Here is a 23,977-nt window from a genome sequence, read left to right as displayed (position 1 = left end):
TTTGGCATAAGATAAGCTCCAATATGAACATTTCAAAGTGTTTGGGTGTCAATTTGAGAAACATGTACCAAGAGTGATAGAAATCAAAGATCCAGTCAACATCATGGTGTTTGGAGTGATCAGTAGTGATGGCAATGTTATGCCTCCATTCATCTTCCCATACGGCCTCACACTCAACACAGAGGCCACATCAAGTGCTTGGAAGAGATAGTGCTGCCCTGGATCAAGAGGGTGGTTGCTGGAAGACCCTATGTTTGGCAACAGGATTCTGCACCATGCCACACAAGCAGGAGAGCCCAGTCATGGCTGTCAGACAATTTCTGCAACCACATCACCCTTAACATCTGGTCACCTAATTCCCCAGACTGCAACTCCTTTGATTATTATGTGTGGGGCACAGTTGAACGAGAGACCAACAAAACTCCTTGTAACACCAAGATGAACTGAAGGCAAGGATTATGCCAGCATTCACCAATTTAAACAAGGAGATTATCCAGAGGAGTTGCAGAAGAATATCTGAAGTCATCTGGAGGGTGTGTTGAAGCCAATAGCAATTTTATTGAATAAATTTACTCTTTAGTATTTCAAGATATTTTTATGTAATTTTGGTAAATATATCTGTTAAAATGAGATGTCAGAGTTATTTTCATTTTTGCCTAATTTAGACAACATACATATATATATATATATATATATATATATATATATATATATATATATATATTGATAAAAATGGTAAGATAACAAAAGAAAGAGACCCCAATATTATGTAAATAGAGGAATTTATCTGTAAATGTAATAAGTGACAATTATTCGGTAGCCAAGATAAAACTCCGAGTTCGGATGCTGAGGTGGAAATCCATGCCACCATCTCTTCAGTTATCCGGCCATCAGAAAACCGCTATCTTTTTCCGATGGCTGGATAACTGAAGAGGTGGTGACGTGGATTTCCACCTTGGCATCCGGAACTCAGAGTTTTATCTTGGCTACCGAATAATTGTCACATATTATATTTACAGATACATATAATTATATATATATATATATATATATATAATTATATGTATGAATGTATATATTCAGGGTGCGAGGGCTGTTTGAGGACATTCCATTTTCAGTTGTGTACACCTTCAAATTATTTATTGTATCATTTATTTTTTATCAGATAAGCCTTTCAAGATATTATGCTAACTCAAAATGTGAAAAGACATGCAGTCATAGTTGCTATACATGCAAACCACAGTTATTTAGGAATTAGCAGCTTTCTAAATGTTGCAAGATCAAGTGGTTTATTAAATATAGCTCCATATTCTTCTAGCTTTCGCTGATCATCTCTTTTTAACCAAATCCAGTGGCTAGTCTTTTCCGCTGTAGTTAGGATATCGATCATGGTGGCATTTACTTTACGATGAGTTAAGCCTCGTGATAACAACAGTGGTTTCGCACTATGTCCAACAAACCCTCTACATCTGACTTCGATTGGAAAATGCTCTGCTTTCCAGCCTGCATCTTCTCATTCCTTGAGGAAGTTTACATATGTATATATATATATGTGTGTGTATGTGTATATATATATATATATATATGGTGGATGCCCCCTCATTATCGAGTATGACCATTGCACAAAGCTTAATCAATGTTATTATCGTGCAATGCCTGTGCAAGAAGATTTTTTTTTAAAGTGAGGAAAGGCTGTGCACTGAGCCAATCCCACTCACTAAGCAACAGCAGCCATAATCCAAAAAGAAGAACAAGTCAACATCATCGGTAACCACTGAACCGCAGGTTTTATGTCGGAGTTATCCCAGTTACCTAAGTTACCTTCTCCTAGAAGGATGCCCTAACGAAAGCTAGGAGTCCTTCCACTCCCAATGGTTTAACTGTGCGATCAGGTATTCAGTCTGGTTATTTCTATGTCCCTGCGCATGATATATATATATATATACACACATATATATATATGGTTGGGAAGCAAACTTAATGCTCCTGTGCTTATTTATGAAAATTATAAATCACAGAGACTAACGGCTTTGGTTCTTCTTTATATAATAGTATCTATTCTTTTAAGACGATGAATCCTAAATATTTCCGATAGATTGGAAGAAGTACAGTGTCTCACCACAAAAAACAAACGAACAAAAAATAAAACATATCAAATCAGGTTTCAAATTTTGACACAAGGTCAGCAATTTCAGAATAGTGGCTAAGTCGATTATATCGACCCCAGTGCTAATCTGGTACTTATTTTATTGACTCTGAAAGGATGAAAGGCAAAGTCGACCTTGGCGGAATTTGAACTCAGAACGTAAAGACAGATGAAATGCCACTAAGCATTTTGTCCCATGTGCTAACGATTCTGTCACCTTCAGAAAGCTTCATATTATTTTCTCATCTTGCTATGACTTACTTCAAACCTTCAATATGATACCGTCTTTTGGGTATTTTAAATATGGCAGAGCGCATTCTTCTCCAGGTCTGACCATGGTCGCGTTCTTCGTTGTAGATGGGGAGTGTGGGTGAGAGAAAAGAATCGAGTCCAGTGCTGGAGTTGTTAGTAAAACAAAAGGCTAAAGTTGACTTCGGCAGGATTTGAACTCAGAGAGCAAAGCTTTGGGACAAATACCTCAAAGCTTTAAATGACTCTCCCAGTTCACCTCTTTGTTGTGAGTTGTGTGAATATGAATCTCGATGAGTTGAGACATTTGTAAGTAAATGTTTTATTTTTTATTGCAAGAACATACGAAATATCATGAATTTTTAATGCTTCTCTGAAATGAAAAAGGGAAGAGGAGAAATGCATTTTAATCAGCCACAGATTTGATCTCCCGACTTTTAAACTGGCATTCTAATACTTCATCCGTTTCAACTGTCAAATCACCTCTACAAACCTCAAAAGTCATCTAGGAAATATTGTGTTTTTATTCAATATCGAATGTGAGAAGAAATTAAATATATCTTTCTTTCTGTTTAGTTTCCACCTTTATATATATATTATATATTATATATATATATATATATATATATATATATAAAGGTTTACTGGGATATATATAAGGATGGGGTGGTAAGAAAGAAGTCTCTATTTTGATACAATAAATATTTTTAAATATCAGTTATGTCAAACAACTCTTATTATCAAATTCTAAGGAACAGACAGAGTGACTGGCAGAGATATATGAATGAATGAATAAATAAATAAATTGCTGCAAGATAAGGGAAAGTAACAAAAAAAAAGAAAAACAATTTGTATTTGTTTTTAATTTTTAAATTTTTTTTTATTATATACTGTTATCTGCCTGTAAATTGTTTCCGAAATGAATACTAATCATTCTTTCTACTATAGGCACAAGGCCTGAATTCTTCAGGAAGGAACCTGGATTATGTCACACCTGGTCTTTAAGTGGTACTTATTTTATCAACCGCGAAGAGATGAAAGGCGGAATTTGAACTCAGAATGTAAAGACAGACAAAATGGCGCTAAACATTTTGTCTGGCATGTTAACACAGTTCTGCCAGCTCGCACTTTAATAATAATCTTTTCTATTATAGACACATGGCCTGAAATTTTGGGGGAGAGGGCCAGTCGATCCCGAAAGGATGAAAGGCAAGGTCGACTTCAGCGGAATTTGAACTCAGACCTGGATTTTCTGGGGAGGGAGGGGAGACAGTCGATCACATCAACCCTAGTACTTAACTTATACTTAATTTATCGACTCCCAAAAGATGAAAGGCAAAGTCGACCTCCGTGGAATTTGAACTCAAAACGTAGTGGCAGACAAAATACTGCTAAGCATTTCGCCCAGCGTACTAACGATTCTGCCAGCTTATCGCCTATAATAATAATAATGATAATAATAATAATAATAATAATTTCTTTATTGGTCACAAGGGTCGAAAACAAAACACAAAAAAAGGGAAATACAACACAAGGGACAAGTGAGGTTTAGCACAAAAATTAGTGTGTAAAAAAATGAGATGTTTGATTAACAACAATAAAAAATTTAATGGGGAGTTCTGCCCCGGAGACAACCAAGGAATCCCATGCATCTTGGTTACCTCGGCCACTAGAGGCATTTCAGCAGGTGCTTCTCTCCTCAACTCCTCCCACTTTCAAGTGTAAGTTCAGAGTAGGCCCATTCACACAGGCTGTCCTTGTCACATTGCTTCACCTTTTAACAAAAATTCTCTGGTAGGCGACAGTACTTCCCTCTGCACCCCCCCCACTTTCCTTTTCAAGTGGAGCTTGAAAACATTGATGAGGGCTTGGTCGATGAGAAGAGTATCTGTCTTCAGTCCTTTCAATCTCGCCCACCACATTACATCTTTCACCATAGTCACCAGACAGAGGAAAACTGCAGGGCGATCTTCAAGATGGACTCTGCTGATAAACGGATCTGTCCTGCATGCATTAACAGCTGTTCGACAAAGCTCCATAAGTCAACAATGCTCGGACACTGGATGAGTGCATGCAGAAAGGTTTCATTCCCCTGTGTACATCTTGGAAAGGTCTGTCTGAGAGCACTTTCATGCCTGTAGAGCTTGTCTTGAACTGGCAGAGGTCACAGGTAACACTGCCAGGTCAGGTATTTCTGAAAATTATCCATAGACCCTGCCCCCAAAAGTCCTCCGGAAAAGACCAGCTAATTGATCCTACTGATGCCCAGACTTTTCCCGAGGACATCGTCGCTCTTGCCTGCCACTAATTTATAAAACCCTAATGTGGAATTTTCCATTGATTGCATTGGCTGAGGGCTGTGAAAGTTTGCTGAACTACAGTTGATCTAGGACTGTTGCTCCGTTAATGAGATGAGCCACGGCACACTCAGTCCTTCACTTGGCGGCTGCTGACAACAGATAAACTGTGTGACGTGTTAGATGCGAAGTACGCATTCGCCACCTCCACCCAACCTTCAGGGACAAGTTCCTCTGTACCCATTTCTAGGTGAAAGTGGTCATCCTGCTCGTCGCCTCCCCCCAGTTCTTCTTCACCTGGAAGTCTGGACCAGACTAGACCCAAGCAATTTAACCGGCCCTACAATGCTATCGAATGACATGGACCTACCTTTCTAGGTGTCGAGCTCCAAGCTCACCGATTTCTGGTTAATCTTTGCTCCTGTCAGCATTTTGTAGACCCTTAACGTAGTGCCATTCACCTTGAATTCCAAGATGTATGACACTATTACGATGATGTCGTCTGCATAAGTCTAAATGTGTGTAGTTGGTTGCCCTTGTTCGGGTTGTTTTTCAGCAGCACTACCACACCATGGCTCACAACACTGGGTATTCTCCCGATCTGCTATCAGTTGTAGTAGACACCCATCAAGAGAATACCGAATTAGTTTGGCATATAAAAATAAAGCTCAAAGAACAGACCATCGAGCGTCGGAAACTTCTACTTTTTGCACGTCGACTTTGTGTCATGTATGTCTTTCGCTGAACTCTCCATCCCTGGCTGAAGAGGTGCTGCATACTGCCAAGGTAGGAGACGAAATCCACTTCCATCTCCGACTCATAGCGCACAAATTATAGTTCAGATAAGTTTAATGATGATAATAATTCATTCTTTTATTAGCCACTAGGGATCACATACAATAACATTAAAGGACATGCAACTACATAAAAGACAATAACGGGACGATACAATGGATTTTCCACGTGTAAACAATATAAATAGCAATTAAAAATTAAACAAAAAAAAATCTCAACATCTGGGACTTGGGCAGTTACAGAGTTATCATAAACGATAACAAAGAGAACTGCTTCAAATTGTTATATGAGCTGGTGGCAACTCGGCCAACAAATATGACGATGGAGTAGGAGTTAATAGAGTGTAGCATGGATCAAGATTTAACATAAAGTGAAGCATGCAGGAGACTGCCTAGAAGACATATGTCCTTTCTTAGTCAAACCAAATTATGAGATATTGACAGGTGATTTCGGAGATAGAAAAGATTATTATAATTATTAAGGTGGTAGTGAGCTGACAGAATTGTAAGCTCGTTGGGAAAATTGTTTAGTGTCATTTCGCCCATCTTCATCTTCAAATGCCGCCAAGGTCAATTTTGCTTTTCATCCTTTCAGGGTCGATAAAATAAGCACTAGTTCAGTATTGAGGTCAATGTATTCCACTATCCTCCTCTCAAATTTCAGGTCTTATGCCTGAAATTTGAAAGTGGTTTAGCAAGGCATTAACGGAAGAGAGAAATAGAATAGAAGGAGATTTAGTTAGAAAGTTAGATGATGCGCTTAGGACAGGCATCGCGACTGACGTGTTGGTGGCCAGATTAGCCCTCGATCAATTTTTCGACACCAAACACGAAGGATGCGTTGTCAGAGCTAAGTAGATGCGAAGTACGCGGGGAGGGAACAAAAGCATCCTGATGGACCTGTGTGGTGGAGGCTAAACGTGGCAACAAAGCCACCATTTGGTCTTTGGTGGTTTGGTGAACTAGAACAGCGTGAAGTGTTCAAATCGAAACAGATGTGAGAGGCCTTTCAACAGCACTTTGCTTGACTGTTTGGGACAAGTGGTGGGATGGCTAACGGAGCAGACTTCATCCGCAACAAAGCCTTGTGATTGTGAGGAGGCGTTAGTAAGTCCATTTCAATCCTACCCGATCACATTATCACTTCTTATTATTAGCGGCCTTATCGTTCTTTCACATTGCTTTAGAAAAACAACAATGCGATAGAAGTTAATATTAGTTTTAAATTTTGGCAAAAGGCCAGCAAGCAATTTCTGGAGAGAAGTTAAGTCAATTACATTGACCCAGTGCTCATCTGGTACTTATTTTATCAACCACGAAAAGATGAAAGGAAAAGTCGACCTTAGCGAAATTTGAAATTAGGACGTAAAGATGGAGAAAATGCCGACAAGCATTTTGCCCGGCGTGCTAACGATTCGCCTTAAATGTAAAATTAATATTGGTTGCCATATCAAGGCGGCAAGCTCACAGAATCGGTAGCATGCCGGACAAAATGCTTAGCGGCATTTCGTTCGTCTTTACGGTGTGAGTTCAACTTCTGCCAAGGTCGAATTTGCCTTTCATCCTTTCGGGATTGATAAAATAACAGTTGAGTACTGAGGGTCGGTGTAATTGATTTACCCCCTCTCCCGAACTTACTGGCCTTGTGCCAAAATTTGAAACTGATATTACTTGCTATATAAAGGAAGCAAGCTGGCAGAGTCGTTAGCACGTCGGAGAAAATGCTTAGCGACATTTTGTTTGTCTTTATGTTCTGAGTTCAAATGCCTCTGGAGTCGACTTTCCCCTTTCATCCTTTCGGGGTCAATAAAATAAGTACCAGTCAAACACTGAGGTCGATGTAACCAAGTCATCTCCTTCCCAGAAATTGTTGGCCAGCTATTTTTGTTTTATGCTATCTCATCTACCGGAAAACAAGATTTTGGGCAAGTTGTTTCGCGTACAAGTCCCACTTGTCTTCGAATTTTGTTTTCAATCCGAATATCAGACAGAAGATACGATAAGTTTCCCCTTTCTGTATGTGTAAAATACAGGCCTACACGCTACCCAGCGCTTTTTTTTTGTTCTTTCGAGGGTACAGAAAAGAAAAAAAAATCCCTTCATGGCGATCTTTCGATACTAGTAACTTTTTGTACGACGGTATTTCTGTGTGTGTTGATATTGCTGTCTTCGCTGCAGTTCTTTGTCTGAGAAACTAAAATTTGTCCATGTTTAAAACACGACTGAATATTTTGCAAAGCATGTTTGTTGTTAGTCACCTTGGCAAGGTTCCTTTTTTTTATTTTTCATTCTTGCTTTGGGCGGGAGGAGAGTTTTACTTTACCCCTGTGGCTCGACGCCATTTTGAAAGAAATGCTAAATTGTCAATAAAATATGAAGTTCTTTTTATCGGAGCGCGAAGAGCTCCTCACGACTGCAGCTCCGTAAGATGGTTCTGATTTGTAAACAGCTTTTAGTAGGAACCAGAAAGAGAAATTTGAACATGCAATGCGCACGTGCACACTGGATTTGTAAAACGGAAGAGAATAAAAACGTAATTCGCATGCCACACCATGCTGTTTTAATTATGCCGATAACAGCATTCGCGAAGAAAAATTAAGAAAAGCAGAACGAAAAAAATTTTTTATATTGACAAAGGAAACTACCCGTTTTTATGCAACTATACTGTCACTGGCGGGAAATGTCAAAGTGATGTCTGAAAATTAACGGCTATACATGAAGACAATACTATTCTTATATATAGAAACAAAAGCAATGATTAAAGATGCATTGAAAAGAAAAAAAGGACTCGACTGTCCTGTGAACTCCAGAAGAAACTTTTTAACAGATTAATATCAATTAAAAAGTTCTATAAAATAATATATTTGTTTGATCACAACTACAGATGTGAAACTCCCTCGTCACTCTCGACTTTGTTGCCTCATAACTTAACAAAAAAAAATGGATACTTTCTTACGAAATATTTAAAAAATACAACTTAGATGCTGTACATTCAGAGGATATGGGGGAAATAATTTTTGCGAACGATTAGGGAGAGGAGTTTCGGAAAATCCACACGACCTGACTTTTTTCCTTCATAACTTTCAGGAAAATGGGTCTCATTTAACGAAAGTTTATGCAATATCTTTCAAACGGCATAGATTACGATTATAAAGAAATTTCTGGGAAAAATTTTTTCTGAGGGGGAGAAGAGTTTCTAATTAGAAAGACCACATAAGTTGGAATTTCTCCGTTTTGACGGGGACTTTTCCAACTTTTTTTCACCACCGCCTTCGAAATGATTGGGGTGGGAGCGGAATCTTTATGAAAAAATAAAAAATGATTTCATGAATTTTAAACACTGTTTAAAACACCTCCTTCACCATCCCACTACAGACCGATTTTGACCAATTTTTTGGGAAGCTAAAAACCATGGGGGAAGACTTCTTGGTGAAAAAAAAATTTAATATTTTCTGAGGAAAAAGTGTAATTTAGGGGAGATTTAGCTGTGGTTTCTAGCACATCCGAAGACCACGCTCGTTTCTTTCTCACTCTCGCATGTATTGATGTTTTTCAGTATTTTTTCTCCCCATGAGCATATGCTATAAACAAAAATTGTTTCTGTTTATAATTTGAAAATATTTTAGAACATGAGAAGGTCATTACTGGCATTTATCCACAGTGATTAAAAAAAATATTGTTATATTTCGGAATGGTCCCTTTTTTTTTCTTGCCAAATTTTGCAAGAAAAGAAAAAAGAGAAATGACCATCCTGAAGTATAACTATCTGTTTCAACACACGATTTCATATCAGGAATCCTGCAAAATACATTCGTAAACGATTTTTAGAAAAGGGGATGCAAAAGATAATAATAGCATACTTTTTTCTTAGAAAATTGGAAAAATCCCTGTCAAAACGGAGAAATTCTAACTTATGTGGTCTTCCTAATCAGAAACTCATCTCCCCATCCCGTCAGAGAAAAACTTTCCCCAGAAATTTCTTTATAATTGTAATCTATGCCATTTGAAATGTATTTATATAAACTTTCATTAAAAAGTACCCATCTCCCTGAAAGTTATGAAGGGAAAATAGTCGGGTCGTGTGTTTTTTCCGAAACTTCTCTCCCCACCCCATCAAAAAATTATTTCCCCTAAATCCCTATGTACACTGAATGTATAGCATTTAAGCGGTATTTGTTGAATATTTTGTTATAAAGTATCCATTTTTCTGTAAATTATGAGGCAACAAAGTGCAGAGGCGAGGCTACAGATTTGTAGTTATGCCTTTGTTTATATTTCGCAACTTTTATAATCCTTGTAAACGCATATACGCTCCTTTTAGGCCCTGACAAGATATTGAGCACCTAGCACAGTGGTTCCCAACCCTTTTATTTAAATAAATTTTCCTACGGTCCCCTTTTAATATGTTATCCTTATGCATATATTAACTACATATGTGGAAAATCGGTGTGTGTTTGTTTGTGTTAGCTAATTTCTACATCGTTTTATTGATTTTTATGAAACTTGACACGTGAGTAGAACTCATGTCAGGAAACCTCGTGACATACTTAGATTATTGAAAAAAATACTGTTAATAAGGCCCTTGGAAATGATCTTTATATGTACTTCATATAACTAATTTTTTAAACACACAAGGGAAATAACCCATAACACCTGCACTTACAATTGTTAGTCTTTAGCCAAATGATCAATATTTGATTCTCACGATCGGTGGACCTAATTCTGCATTTCACTACTCAGCGTTTTCAACTGCTAAACCGTATTATTGCACTTTCTTGATGCATGTACTCTTTCAATGCCCATAACTCCGACAATTCTGCATTTTTCCAGTTAAAATTTTTCGATGACAGTACATAAATTTTATAGTATTGGCTCTTTTTAAAGGTGTTTTTATGTGGTTTTAGAGTAAAAACTGGATATTTTTTTCTATAATAAAAATTAGTGTTAATGATTTATCGATAATTTCTGTTACATTTTAAAAACAACTGATGAACGGTTATCGAAGTTAACTTTTTGGTTAACGGTTAACGAAGTTAATTTTTCGGTAAACGGTGCCCATCTTTGTTAAAGACCATAAAAAAAGGTGGGCAGGAAAGGTGCACCATTACGACATGACATAAGATATATGTTTAAGTCATATGATGGTCATCATGTCATGTTTGACACCACTCACACGCAACTTTGCTGCAATTTTTTTGTGGCAAAAGTTAGTTAAGCATAATAAAAACTTATCCTGTAAAAAAAAAAAAACAACAACTTATATGGCATAAAGAAGTACCAAATCCAATTCCGAGTGAGGAGTGGTGGTGGTGATGGTGGAGGAGGAGAGAACATTACTTGCAGTTGTAATCCAGGTGCAAATAGCAAGAGTGAAAAGATCCTTGTCAACCAGTAATTAATAATCCTTTCTACTGGAAGCATAAAGCCTCAAATTTTAGGGGAAGGGATTAAGTCGATTACATCGATCCCAGTGCGTAACTGGTACTAATTTTATCGACCCCAGTCGATTAAATCGACTGCAGTCTTATTGACCCCGTTAGAATGAAAGTCAAAGTCGACCTCGGCTGAATTTGAACTCAGAAGTAACGGCAGACGAAATATCGCTAAGCATTCCGTCCAGCGTGCTATCGATTCTGCCAGTTCGCCACCTTTATTATTATTATTATTATTATTATTATTATTATAATGATCCTTTCTACTATAGGCACGAAGCACGACGCTAGAGCTCAACTAGTACTTAATTTATCGACCCCGTAAGAATGAAAGGCAAAGTCAACCTCGGCGGAATTTGAACTCACAACGTAAAGACGGACGAAATGCTGGTATACATTTTACCCGGCGTCCTAACGATTCTGCCAGCTCGTTGCCTTCTTAATAATATGGAGACTTCTAGGGCTACTCGTGGAGACCCCGCAGAATTACAGTTGCTGTGACCGACTAGTGCAAATGCTTATCGTCTTCCTGCTTTGAATAGGCCTGTTTACTCGGAGATTTATCGGCACATTCACTTGATTCATAACCAAATAGCCAGTACTTCCTCCTCCACTCTAATTTTCCTTTTCAAGCGAAATTTGACTAAGTTGATGAGGGCTTGGACAAAGGGGCAGGTGTCTCTATTCAGTCCTTTCAATCTGGTTGACCACACTACCTCTTTCGCTAAGGCCACCGACAGATAAATACTGCCTGTCCTTCCTGGCCAAAGGAAGTCGGCGAAACGATCTTCACAGTGGACTTAGCCGATAGTCGGTTTCGTCCTACATGCAACCCACAAGTTAGCAATGTTCGAGCACTAGACTAGTGCACACAGAACGTCGTTCTTAAGCGTAACATGGGCAGACCCGACTGAACCCAGACATAAACTCCGATAGCACCGCCTGGCAGAGATTTTTGTAATTCATGGACCCCGGCCTAAAAGTCCACTGACCGACCATTCTAGTCGACGCCCAGAATTTTCTCCGAGAATATCATTGCTCTTGCCCGTCATTCAACGCCGAAGTGGAACTTCACCGACCGCATTGCCCAACTAGAGATAATAGTAATAATCCTTTCTACTAAGGCATAAGGTCTGAAATTTGGTGGGGAGGGAACTAATCGTCTTAGTGTTTCACTGGTACTTAATTTATCGGCCCCGAAAGGATGTTGTGATTTGTTTTTACGACACAGACTATAAAAAAAAAAAATCCCCCCCCCCTCAAAAAACCTCTCACGAATTCATTCAAAGCCAATAAACAAATACATCATTTCAGCTAATAACGTGAATGAAAAAGCCAAGGATTTACTATGGAAAAATGTATAATTTCCGTACATGTAAAGTAGTTTTAATGGTCGAGTATTAGTCTCTGAATAAAGAGACTAGGAATGTAGCTTCGCGTTTATTTTATGGCTTAGGTGGTCAGTAAATCGGTTGTTGTTGTTGTGTTTGAGGTCAGAGGTCAGGTGCGCACGCATATTATATGTATTCATATATATATATCTGTATATATTTACATTTACATAGCCATACATACATAAATATATATATATATACACACACGCACACATACATATCCATCCATATATATACTTGATGCTAAACTGTTGATTGTAGTTCCTTGTCACCTAGCCAGCATTTTGCGAAGTCGTTCATTTCAATTTAAATCTTTCATCTCCATCGTAGGTTTTCACGCACGAAATAGTTTTGTTTAGAATGAATTTCGTCATTCCTACTTGCCAATTATTATTATTATTTCAATTCTAAAAACCAAGAAAACGTACCACCCCTCTCTCTCTGCTCTACTCTTCATTTATTCAAAATAAGAAAATACCAATAATGTTAAAATTCCGAAGTACTACTGACGCGAAATTGAAGAAGATTAAAAGAATGAGATTTGACTTGTATAACTTCGTAAGTTTTATTATTGTTGTAAATTATTACTTTGTACATTTATCTGTGTCTGTGTGTACATATATATACATATACACGTGTGTGTATATATGTGTACATATATACATAAGCACGTGTGTGTACATAGACATAAGCACTTGTGTATATATACATATACACATGTATATATATATATATATGTGTGTGTGTGTGTGTGTGTACGTATATATACGTGTGTGTATATATTTATATCAGTAAACAGTTGTTGAATGTCAAATATATTTGTGTTGGTATACACGCAAATGTATTTATACAATCACATTTCTGTGTTTATATACACGTGTTTACACTCGCGCGCACACATACACACACTCTACTGTTTATATAAATGCACACTTGTTATTGTCTCCATGCAGAGGCGGACTGAGCTGTATGTCAATCTTGCACTGCCCGAGGGCCCAGGGCTCTGAGGGGTTCGCATCCACATGTTAACTCTCTTTGATATCAATGCTAAGGGGGCCCCCGATGAACAGTTTATGCTCGAGGGCTCGTGATACTCTCCACGTGCCATCAAAGTTTACAACGCTAATTGAAAACTGCAAATTTAAAACCAGCATAAATTCATATTCGTACGAGTCATGAGCAAAATTATTCTCAAAGCCTTGTGTAATATATTTGCTTTGTCAACTTAATTAGTTGGATATTTATGCGAAAAGAAAAACAAGGGTGAAGCTTGGTGAGGAAAAGGACTTGTTTACATCTAAATGCTTGGTTACCGGCATGACTACAGATTCCTGCCCCTCATCCCGACTTTGGGTGATCATAACTTTCAGAAAAATGGATTTTTTTAATGAAATTTTCTACGAATATGTGTTATATCATGTAGATTCCGAATATACAAACTTATGGGGAAGTGTTTTTTGGAGGGGTGCGGAATTTCGGAAAATTCATCGGCGTCCACTTCAAGTCATCTTAACTCTCAAGAAAATGGATATATTTTAATGAAATTTTCTACAAATAAACCTAGAACTTTGTAGATTCGGAGAACGGGGGTTACTTTTGATGACCGTTCACTACTCGGGTGTGTTTCGGAACAAATTGTCCATATTTCTTTCATTTTCTCCGTTTTGTGCGTTTATGCATCCGTAGATTTCTACTGAAGCAGCAGGCAATGAAGCTGTCATCAGAATATTCGAAACCGGAAAACTCGTTATGCTAAAAATACCAGCTAAAGGTCTAAACGTTTCTAACAGAAAGACATTGAATAGAATAATTCCCAGTTTGAACTTTTTTTTAATTACATGTGTGTGTGTGTGTTAGAAATCTACGAATGCACAAACGTGCAAAACGGAGAAAATGAAGGAAATATGGACAACTTGTTCCGAAACACCCCCGAGGGGGGGGGAACGGTCCTCAAATGCAACCCCCCACCCCAAATTCCTACGTTCTCCGAATCTACATAGTCCGAAGTATATTATTTGTAGAAAATTTCATTAAAAAATATCTATTTCCTTGAAAGTTGAGACCACTTGAAGTGGACGCCGGTGGATTTTCCGACCCCCCCAGCCCCTACTACCCTCCCCCCCAGTTTTCTATATTCGGAATCTACATGACATAACACACATTTGTAGAAAATCTCATTAAAAAAATATCCATTTTTCTGAAAGTTATGATCATCCAAAATCGGTGGTGGTGGTGGGGGGACAGGAATTTGTAGTTTTGCCTGATTGATTTACCTTATCCCGTTCCTAAGTATATCAACTTTTATATATACTGTTCTTGGCTACTTTCATACGAGGTGGAAATTATCTGTGAAAAAGAACCTCATTTATTTGTTGCTCAACTTGAATGGTTATCCATCCTTTCTGGATTTAACATTAACAGTACATGGTCAAACATATCCATTCTCTTTTTAAAATGGATTGTTTTATGGTAGATATGACTGCTATTTTTCTAACAGGTCTAGTACGCCTGTATTGGTTTCCAACGTTTGTTCAGAAGTGTGTTTCTATTTTATGCAAATTAAAAAAAAAAAAAAATTAAAGTTATGAGATTGTTGTAAAATGGCGGTGCCCCAGCATGGCCACAGCTCAAGAGCTGAAACTGGAAAACATAAACATAAATTGTTCTTGGAGCAGAATCCCGCCACGCACATACATAGACTGGTATTTATAATTTTAGTCTCTCACTGTTAGCCGTTTTAAAAGAAATAAGCTTCATGTATTTTTGGAACACTTTTACGAATCCGAATGAATGAATGAACTATTTTGGCGTTCCACAATTATATTGAAATATTTATTTTATGTGATTACAAAAAAGAAAAAAAAAGGCTGCAACTTTCACATAGTTTTTCTTTTTTGAAAGTGAGTAATATTACATTTTTGCATTTGTTCTTAAATATTTAATCCGCAAAAAATTGCAAACAGTTCTGTCTTCAAGAAGGAAAACATTTGATAAATGTGCTTAGACGCTCCTAAGGCTGGTGTGCCTTTTGATCATTACCTCTCTGCTCGGCTGAACCTCAAACGCACATGCGCGTGTATGTGTAGATTAGATAGGTAGATATATAGATGTACACATACGTATACAGATGTGTGTGTGTGTTTAGAATAGATAGGTAGATATATAGATGTACACATACGTATACAGATGTGTGTGTGTTTAGATTAGATAGGTAGATATATAGATGTACACATACGTATACAGACGTGTGTGTGTGTGTAGATTAGATAGGTAGATATATAGATGTACACACATACGTATACAGATGTGTGTGTAAATTAGATAGGTAGATATATAGATGTACACATACGTATACAGATGTGTGTGTTTGTGTAGATTAGATAGGTAAATATATAGATGTACACATACATATACAGATGTGTGTGTAGATTAGATAGGTAGATATATAGATGTACACATACGTATACAGATGTGTGTGTAGATTAGATAGGTAGATATATAGATTTACACATACGTATACAGATGTGTGTGTGTATGTGTAGATTAGATATATAGATGTACACATACGTATACAGATGTGTGCATGTGTAGATTAGATAGGTAGATATATAGATGTACACATACGTATACAGATGTGTGTGTGTAGATTAGATAGGTAGATATATAGATGTACACATACGTATACAGATGTATGTGTAGATTAGGTAGGTAGATATATAGATGTACACATACGTATACAGATGTGTGTATGTGTAGATTAGATAGGTAGATATATAGATGTACACATACGTATACAGATGTGTGTGTGTGTAGATTAGATAGGTAGATATATAGATGTACACATACGTATACAGATGTGTGTGTAGATTAGATAGGTAGATATATAGATGTACACGTACGTATACAGATGTGTGTATGTGTAGATTAGGTAGGTAGATATATAGATGTACACATACGTATACAGATGTGTGTGTGTGTAGATTAGATAGGTAGATATATAGATGTACACATACGTATACAGATGTGTGTGTAGATTAGATAGGTAGATATATAGATGTACACGTACGTATACAGATGTGTGTATGTGTAGATTAGGTAGGTAGATATATAGATGTACACATACGTATACAGATGTATGTGTAGATTAGATAGGTAGATATATAGATGTACACATACGTATACAGATGTTTGTGTAGATTAGATAGGTAGATATATAGATGTACACATACGTATACAGATGTGTGTGTTTGTGTAGATTAGATAGGTAGATATATAGATGTACACATACGTATACAGATGTGTGTGTTTGTGTAGATTAGATAGGTAGATATATAGATGTACACATACGTATACAGATGTGTGTGTGTAGATTAGATAGGTAGATATATAGATGTACACATACGTGTGTGTGTGTAGATTATATATATATATATATATATATATATATATATATATATATATACACGTGTTTGTGTATACTTATGAGCTAATTTGGAAAATGTATCAGTACCCTTAATCAGTTGTTTAGTCCACAGACCAGCGTTGGACTTAACAGATTTATTGTCATTGTAACCATGATTGTACCTTATGATAAAGGTGAGTTAGCAGAATCGTTAAGCACGCCGATCAAAATGCTTCGCTGCATTTCGTCTGATTCTGCGTTCAGAGTTCAAATTCAGCCGAGGTCGACTTAACCTTTCATCCTTTCGGAATCAGTGGAAATGACTTGCCCCTTCCCCCCAAATATCTATTGTTGGAGTGTGGACTAGGTTACGATTCTATGCATATTCAGCTGCTGTTTATAGGAGGTCAAGTGACAATGCAGGAGCCTCTCGTTGGTTTGCCAGCTCCCTCCTCCACGCCAACCATAAAAGTTCCAGCCATGACCGCGTATCCTCAGTTTTTCAATTGTTCCCTTATGTTTAAAGACAGTAACTTGCGAATTCATTGCTTGTCAGGCGACTTCGTTTTGTTTGGTTTGGATGTTATTGCTATAAACCGAATAGTTCGCACTTTTCTATTTATTACTTTTTGGAAGTACTTAAAGAATTCGTCGAAGATGTCAGTTACTTTCACCTTTTCTATATCTGCTAGTTCTAAAGAATTCAGTTTTCTGTTCAACACTTAGCCAGTATCATTTTATTTCTTTATTATATATGTATATATGTGTGTGTATTAACGGTATACATTGATATTCTTTAGACGTTGTGATTAAGTTAGACCCTTATCAAATACGTTATTCCAACTGAAGCCATCCCCGTCATTTGCGCATATATAAGTTTATTTTTATTTTTTTAAAGCCCTTTTTTTTTTAACAATTGTAGTTCGTGATTTTGGGACAATTTTGTTGCTGTTGCTGACCGTCGTTGTATGCTTTAAATTTGTATTTAATTTTGAAGCCATCGGTTTTTTAAAAATAAGGTTTTAAAAGGGATTATTAATTTTGAAGAGAAAAAAAAATCATCAGAACAATGGTCAGTTGTTTGAATAACCGTCACTATTTTCTAATTTAACAGCATTTGTTTCCAAAACAGTCATTCAGTTGAAAGTAAATAAAGTTTAGTTATAATGTGCGTATGACATTGGGCAGAGGTAAAGATCATGGACCGCACCTCTTTGGGATTTTTTTTTACGGGAACACTATATCAAGGGCGGAGATTCCGAATCTGCAAAAAAAAAATCTGCATTTCAAAATTTAATTTTAAATTTCATAGGAGATGCGGTCCATGATCTTTAACTTCCGCCTTGACATTGTGCTCTTCCTCGGGTATGTGTTGTATATCTTGAGCGCACTTCCCTTCCCTCTATTCGATCCGACATTATACCTATCTCCCGCTATAATGGATTTCCCTTCTCTTTGCAAGTAACGGAAGCGAGAGCTACAAGGTCTCCCGAAGCTGCTAGATATAGTAGCTAAATTTCCTTCGTACAGAGATGCATTAGATTGTAATCCCTTTCCCCAAAGACAGTATGGTTACAGTTTAGTGTGTTTAGTAGGTTTTCTCTATATCAAGGCCTGATCTGCGCGATCAAACTATATTAAAAAATTCTATTAAAACATATCTAATGAACGCTACTATTCTTCAGTTTCCTGTAAATCTAGACTTCATGTTTGACATCGTTCATTCTCCTCTAAATTAGAAGAAAAAAAAACCTCATGTAAACACCAGGTTTTGGAATCAGTGCCCCAGTTTCTCTTCACGTCGCTAATTTCCGTATGAAAATATATAAATAAAATCATGTCACGGTCTTATTTTTCCTCTTGTGTAAATAGGAGAGGAGTTGAGACTGTCAGCCACTGTTGTTGTTTTTTTCCCCCTTTCTTTCCAACTGTAGCCATTTCGTTTAATTTCACTGAGGTTACTTTGAGTGGAGGAAAAGCAACCTAGAACGAAGCTGGTTACAATGTTCCATTTCCCCTACTATCACATTTTTATCGCCAATAGATTATTATTAAATATAATGTATAGATGCTGACAGGACGTGGACAGCAGTGAGTTTCCAGTCTGCTTTGAAATCCCTCTACTGGAGAATTTGAAAGGAGGGGAAAAAAAAATATTGCTATACTTATCGATCGATAAAATAAGTAGTTTGAAAGTAACAATTTTTCTCCACCATACTTCACTTTAAACCTGCCATTATCTCTATAAAGTGGTTGGTACTCCATAGACCAAAGCATCTATAAAGCCTCTCAGCTTTATTTTTTCTAGCTCATATTTTAACTGCTGGAATTGTGGTGGGGGCATCTACTCGCACACACGCACGCACTCAACTCTTAATCTCTAAAAAAAAAATTGATTAGTGGACATTTTTAGAAAGAATAAATTTTTTAATGTAATTTAATCAAGTAATACGGTTGCTTGCCCCCAACTATGTATTGAGGTTTCGTGCGGTAGCTTTTAAATTTACACTCACTTGATAAAGTGTACGTAAATGACCCGGAAGTGAATGAATTGAGTGTAGCACAATCTATTTAGTCAATGAGAAATAAAGACGACATGTTAGATTTTTATTCTATTTAGCTCTCTCATTCATTAAAAAAACTAGTTTCTCGCTTTTAATGAAGTGCTATTTTCATACTAGCCGTTTTAATTCGTGATTTTATTATACATTAATTTTTTTTTTTTATTCCTCGCTCGTTCAAGATGTTACGCTGTAGAGAAAGAAGTATATTTATTAAAAATAAATTGATTTGCTGCTGCTGCCAGCAGTTGTTAGACTTTCCTATGTAACAACCGCACGAGTGTGTTTTTCCTTTCTGCTTTGTATCTAAAACGATGTCAATATGTGTACTGTAAGTATTTGAACAATTCTCCGTATCCTATCTAACTGAAGATATATTTATATAGCCGATACGTTTATTTACACGAAATATGTCCGTCTTAGTATATATTTAAGACGATTAAATTAAGCTAGTAGTTAAGGGTTCTCTCCGTGCACATAGACACGAACGATCGAACGAAACCTTTTTTGAATTTTATCCATCTTTATTTTCGTTTGTCTTTCATATGGTCTTGATTTGTAATAAAGGCTTTCTCCATAATATACAATTTTAACTTCAAAAATAATCGCTTTTGTATTTTGGTGCTTTTTTTTTTAAATATATATATTTACCATTCCTTAATGTAGAATGAATTACATATGTCGACGATTGAGTTAAGATCCTCGCTTTTCAATGTAGGTTTAATGTCCTATTGTATTATAGATATTACTTACACATCGTGTGTAACGTTTGTATCGAGAATATACTTATCCTTTAATTAATGCTGTGTCTTCTTAATTTGAGCAAATCGCATCACATTTTAAAAAGAGGAAAAATTTTTATGTAGATGAAATCGTCTTTCGTGTAATTTCAGAGGGCGAAAGAGAGGAAGCATTATACAGATGAAGACATCGATGATGATGAAATTGAAGGGAAAAGGAATTACAGTCTGGAGGAGAAGCTGCACAGCGCGCAGTTTCAGGGAAATTTCGTGACGCTCATGAAAGGGGATGGTAAATGGTTTTTTTCTTATCTTCAAACAACAACAATTATAAACACGCGTTTTCACGCTTCATCAATGTTTTTTAAACGAAGTTGATTTTTTTTTTTTTTTTTTTTCAAATTTAAGTTCCAATACCAATAGAAAAGTAATAGGTTTTGATAACTGGGACAGCTTATATATATATATATATATATATATATATGGAAAAAAAAGTCAAGGTAGAAAATGCTAAAGTCATTTTTATAAAGAACATTTCAGTACCAGTTTCAGTCATTGAGACTTTTTCAACTCTAAGTATGGAAAACAGTGATTACTAAAATGTTTTTTATAAAAATTATTTTAGCATTTTCTACCTTGACTTTTTTTCCATATATATCAACTCGTGTGTTCCTTTTCAACTTTATATATATACATATATATATATATATATATATATATATATATATTTTGTTCTGACTCCCTGGTTGGTTATCACTTAGTATTGTTGACATTTCCTCCAAAGTTGACAGATGAATCTCGTATTATGGTTTTCTATAACTGCTCGCTCAGCAAATTACAGTTCATAAAAATACAGGTGTGTAATCTATTTTCAAGATCACCTGAAATTAGATTGGACAAAAAAAAAAAAGGATGTTGCACCATCACTTTGTGGAAAGTTTAATTTTTCTCCACCACTGCTACTGTTCAGTACTAAACTAGTCAGACAAAACTTTCTGTTAAAGGGTTGAATATAGCATAAGCAAGTTATCTCGTAAAAGAAATAATTAAATGATGCTACTTATTAAATGTCAAAAATCCATGTGATGGTGACAACTTATTAAACTTCAACACGGCTTCAAAATGCAAAGTTTTTGTTGCCAAAATACTGGCTGGTATTATTAGGGATTAGAGCAGAGGAATGTCAGAGTTGAACAAGGTACCTTATTGTATTTGCTCTAGTTTGCATTCTGAAATCAATAAAATACCTATCGAGCACAGTTTCTGATATAACTAAAGTTATTCCTCCTTCCTCCAATTGTGGAAGAGGAAGAGTGTTTGCCTTGTGTCATTCTTAAAAACAACTTTCAGAGGTGATGCTATCTTGTGTAAAGTGATTATCTGTTTATGTTATGTGGTTACTTCTTGCAAGTTGGTATAATGCTTAGTTAACTTTCTCTCCGTCAACTACCAACAACTTATGAATATTTTGCAGATGTTGATATTATTGTATAACCGATTGAAAATTTTGATAATTACTTCCTAATGTACAAGATGTATTGTAATTTGAAAGAAGTTTAAGAAAACTTCAGGTTGACACAGTTTTTAATTCTAAAATGTTAGTTTTATTGAGCTATATTTTTGCAACTTTATGAAACTATAATTCTGTTAAGTCATTTTAAATTGTTATTTTGTTTTCTTCAGAATTTAATTTAAAATTCTTCCAAGAACATGGGTTGACGAAGCCCATTGTTTTCTTCGAAAAATCTGGTCTTGGAATGCGGTATGTAACTTATCCATTACTCCTATTTTCTATGGGCTAAGATTTTACTAAGGAGGGGAAATAACTCACTGTTAGTTGAAAATAGTTTGAAATTTTTTCACATTGCTAGATACTTTTCCTTCAGTTTTTGTTTTTACAATAATAAAATATTTGTTAATTTTCAGAGTCCCAAGCTCCAATTTCCAAGTTAGTGATGTAAAGCAATGTGTTGGTAAGTATTGTCATTAATACTAATTCTTCATTTTAAGTTTTTCATTTTATAAGTGATAAGGCAGTGAGATGTCAGAATTGTTAGCACACCAAACAAAAAGTGTTTGATGGGATTTCATTTGTCTTTGTTCTGATTCATATTCAACTGAGGTCAATTTGCCTTTCATCTTTTCGGGATTGATAAAATAAGTACTAGTTGAATACAAACATTACAAATTTTGAGGGCAATTGAATAAGATTTCAACCTATTCACTGACCATTCAAATTGTCGTATTTCCTAAAATACTCATCCAAATTTCACAAATATGGTACCAAAATGTTTGAAATGATGTGATCAACTATCTCCCAGCTACAAAATTTTGGGTCTTGTGCCCCTAATAGGAATTACTACATTCAATTCCCCATTGCTAATATGTGTTTTGTTTTGATAGTGGTGTTATATATAATCTATAGGAAATTTGGGAACAGTGGTCTTTATAATTATAAAAGTATTTATAAGCTGTTACGAAATGAAGTTAAATATTTTAAAATGTATTTAGGTAGCAGACGTCCTTTGGATGTTATGGATGCCAATACCCAACGAGGACTTGAGATGACAATGAAAGATTGGGTAAAATATTATGAAAACACAGACAGAGAAAAACTGCTTAATGTCATCAGTCTTGAATTTAGCCACACCAAACTTGAAAACTATGTTGAATCTCCAACAGTGGTAAGTGAATGTTGTTGGCCTCCTTTTAATGTGTATACATTTTAAAATCCTGATTAACATAGTAAATAAATTTCATGCATTATTTTCCTATTTCTGGTAAAAAAGTAGGTATCACCATAGAGCTCCATAGAAGGGAGACAATCAGTTTGACCATTCAAAATCCCGCTTTTTGCTTGATCATTTTTGCATGTCAAAATACTTTTCTGTCCATGCTGATGATGGAAGTTAATGTTTTCTCTTTTTATATAATCGTGTAGGTTCGACAGACTGATTGGGTTGACACTGTATGGCCACGCATCTACAAAAAATGTCAAACTGAAGCAACGAATATAATTGAAAAGATGAAGTACCCCAAAGTGCAGAAGTATGTAAATCTTTCATCTGATATTTTGAGTTACCATATAATCTTTTAGCTTCTATAATATAAATTATTTTCTTTTTTATCAGATATTGTTTAATGAGTGTAGCTGGATGTTACACTGATTTCCACGTCGACTTTGGAGGTACTTCAGTTTGGTATCATATCCTGCATGGCCAAAAGGTGAGCTGAAGTCAGAAATTTTCAGTTAAATCTTTTAAGTGTATTGAAAAATAGGTGATTGATTTTGTACTTTTCAAAAACTCTCAGAAAATGAATAATTTTCTATTTACTTAACTAGTATAGTTTTGAAATGCCTCCTAATCAGTAATTGTAAAATTTAAGTAGCTTACTTTTAATAAGAAACATTCCTTCAATTAAATTACTATACACAAATACAAACCATAAAATTTTGTGGTAATTTAAAATGTTTGTTGAATTGTACTTTCCTTCTTCAGGTCTTCTGGTTAATCCCACCCACTGAGGTTAATATTGAACTTTATGTTAATTGGATACTTTCTGGTAAACAAGGAGACATATTTTTGGGTGATCAAGTTGAAAGCTGTCAAAGAATAGTTTTAGCTGAGGGTTATACATTTGTTATTCCATCAGGTAAGTCATTTTACTTAACCCTATTGTGTTTAAACCGGCTGTATCTGGCCCAATATTTTACACATTTTATGCTCAAACTGGCCAGAACCAGCATCTCACACCTACCCTGCAATGTCATTCTAAAAATAAGCAATTATATCTTTCCTATCTTGAAGCTACAAAATAATATCAGATAAACTTTTTTTAATGTGAATAAATAAGGGTTACTTTTGACAAATTAATCTGAATGCTAAAGGGTTAAAGCTTATATAAATTTTTTGAAAGGGAGCTTTGTGTGGTGATGTTTACTTAATCCCTTTTTTCAATAT

General features: G+C 35.9%; 1 protein-coding gene and 1 long non-coding RNA gene across 3 annotated transcripts in view; one reads left to right on the top strand and one right to left on the bottom strand.

Moving 5' to 3' along the window:
- The window catches only part of LOC115222653 (lysine-specific demethylase 2A), an 87,812-nt gene that overhangs the window by 49,808 nt on the left and 14,027 nt on the right, over positions 1-23,977 (top strand). The window contains exons 1-8 of one of the 2 annotated variants that reach the window (XM_029792971.2): positions 19,307-19,606; positions 20,169-20,307; positions 21,699-21,777; positions 21,942-21,988; positions 22,527-22,699; positions 22,957-23,063; positions 23,147-23,240; positions 23,516-23,669. In XM_029792971.2, the coding sequence (XP_029648831.1) occupies positions 19,598-19,606; positions 20,169-20,307; positions 21,699-21,777; positions 21,942-21,988; positions 22,527-22,699; positions 22,957-23,063; positions 23,147-23,240; positions 23,516-23,669 (802 nt within the window). In that variant the 5' untranslated portion in view covers positions 19,307-19,597. Of the gene's footprint in view, positions 1-19,306; positions 19,607-20,168; positions 20,308-21,698; positions 21,778-21,941; positions 21,989-22,526; positions 22,700-22,956; positions 23,064-23,146; positions 23,241-23,515; positions 23,670-23,977 lie in introns of those variants that run through there. The other variant, XM_036511688.1, reaches the window with a different exon arrangement.
- LOC118767313 lies at positions 5,285-23,847 on the bottom strand. The gene is made up of 3 exons (XR_005003225.1): positions 23,684-23,847; positions 7,107-7,111; positions 5,285-5,296 (listed from the first exon to the last, which is right to left on the bottom strand). It is a non-coding gene; the product is annotated as an uncharacterized LOC118767313 (long non-coding RNA).

This window comes from Octopus sinensis, linkage group LG20 (assembly GCF_006345805.1).
Source record: "Octopus sinensis linkage group LG20, ASM634580v1, whole genome shotgun sequence".
NCBI lineage: Eukaryota > Metazoa > Mollusca > Cephalopoda > Octopoda > Octopodidae > Octopus > Octopus sinensis.
Note: the sequence above shows the minus strand (reverse complement) of the source record. Positions and strands in the feature narration are given on the sequence as shown.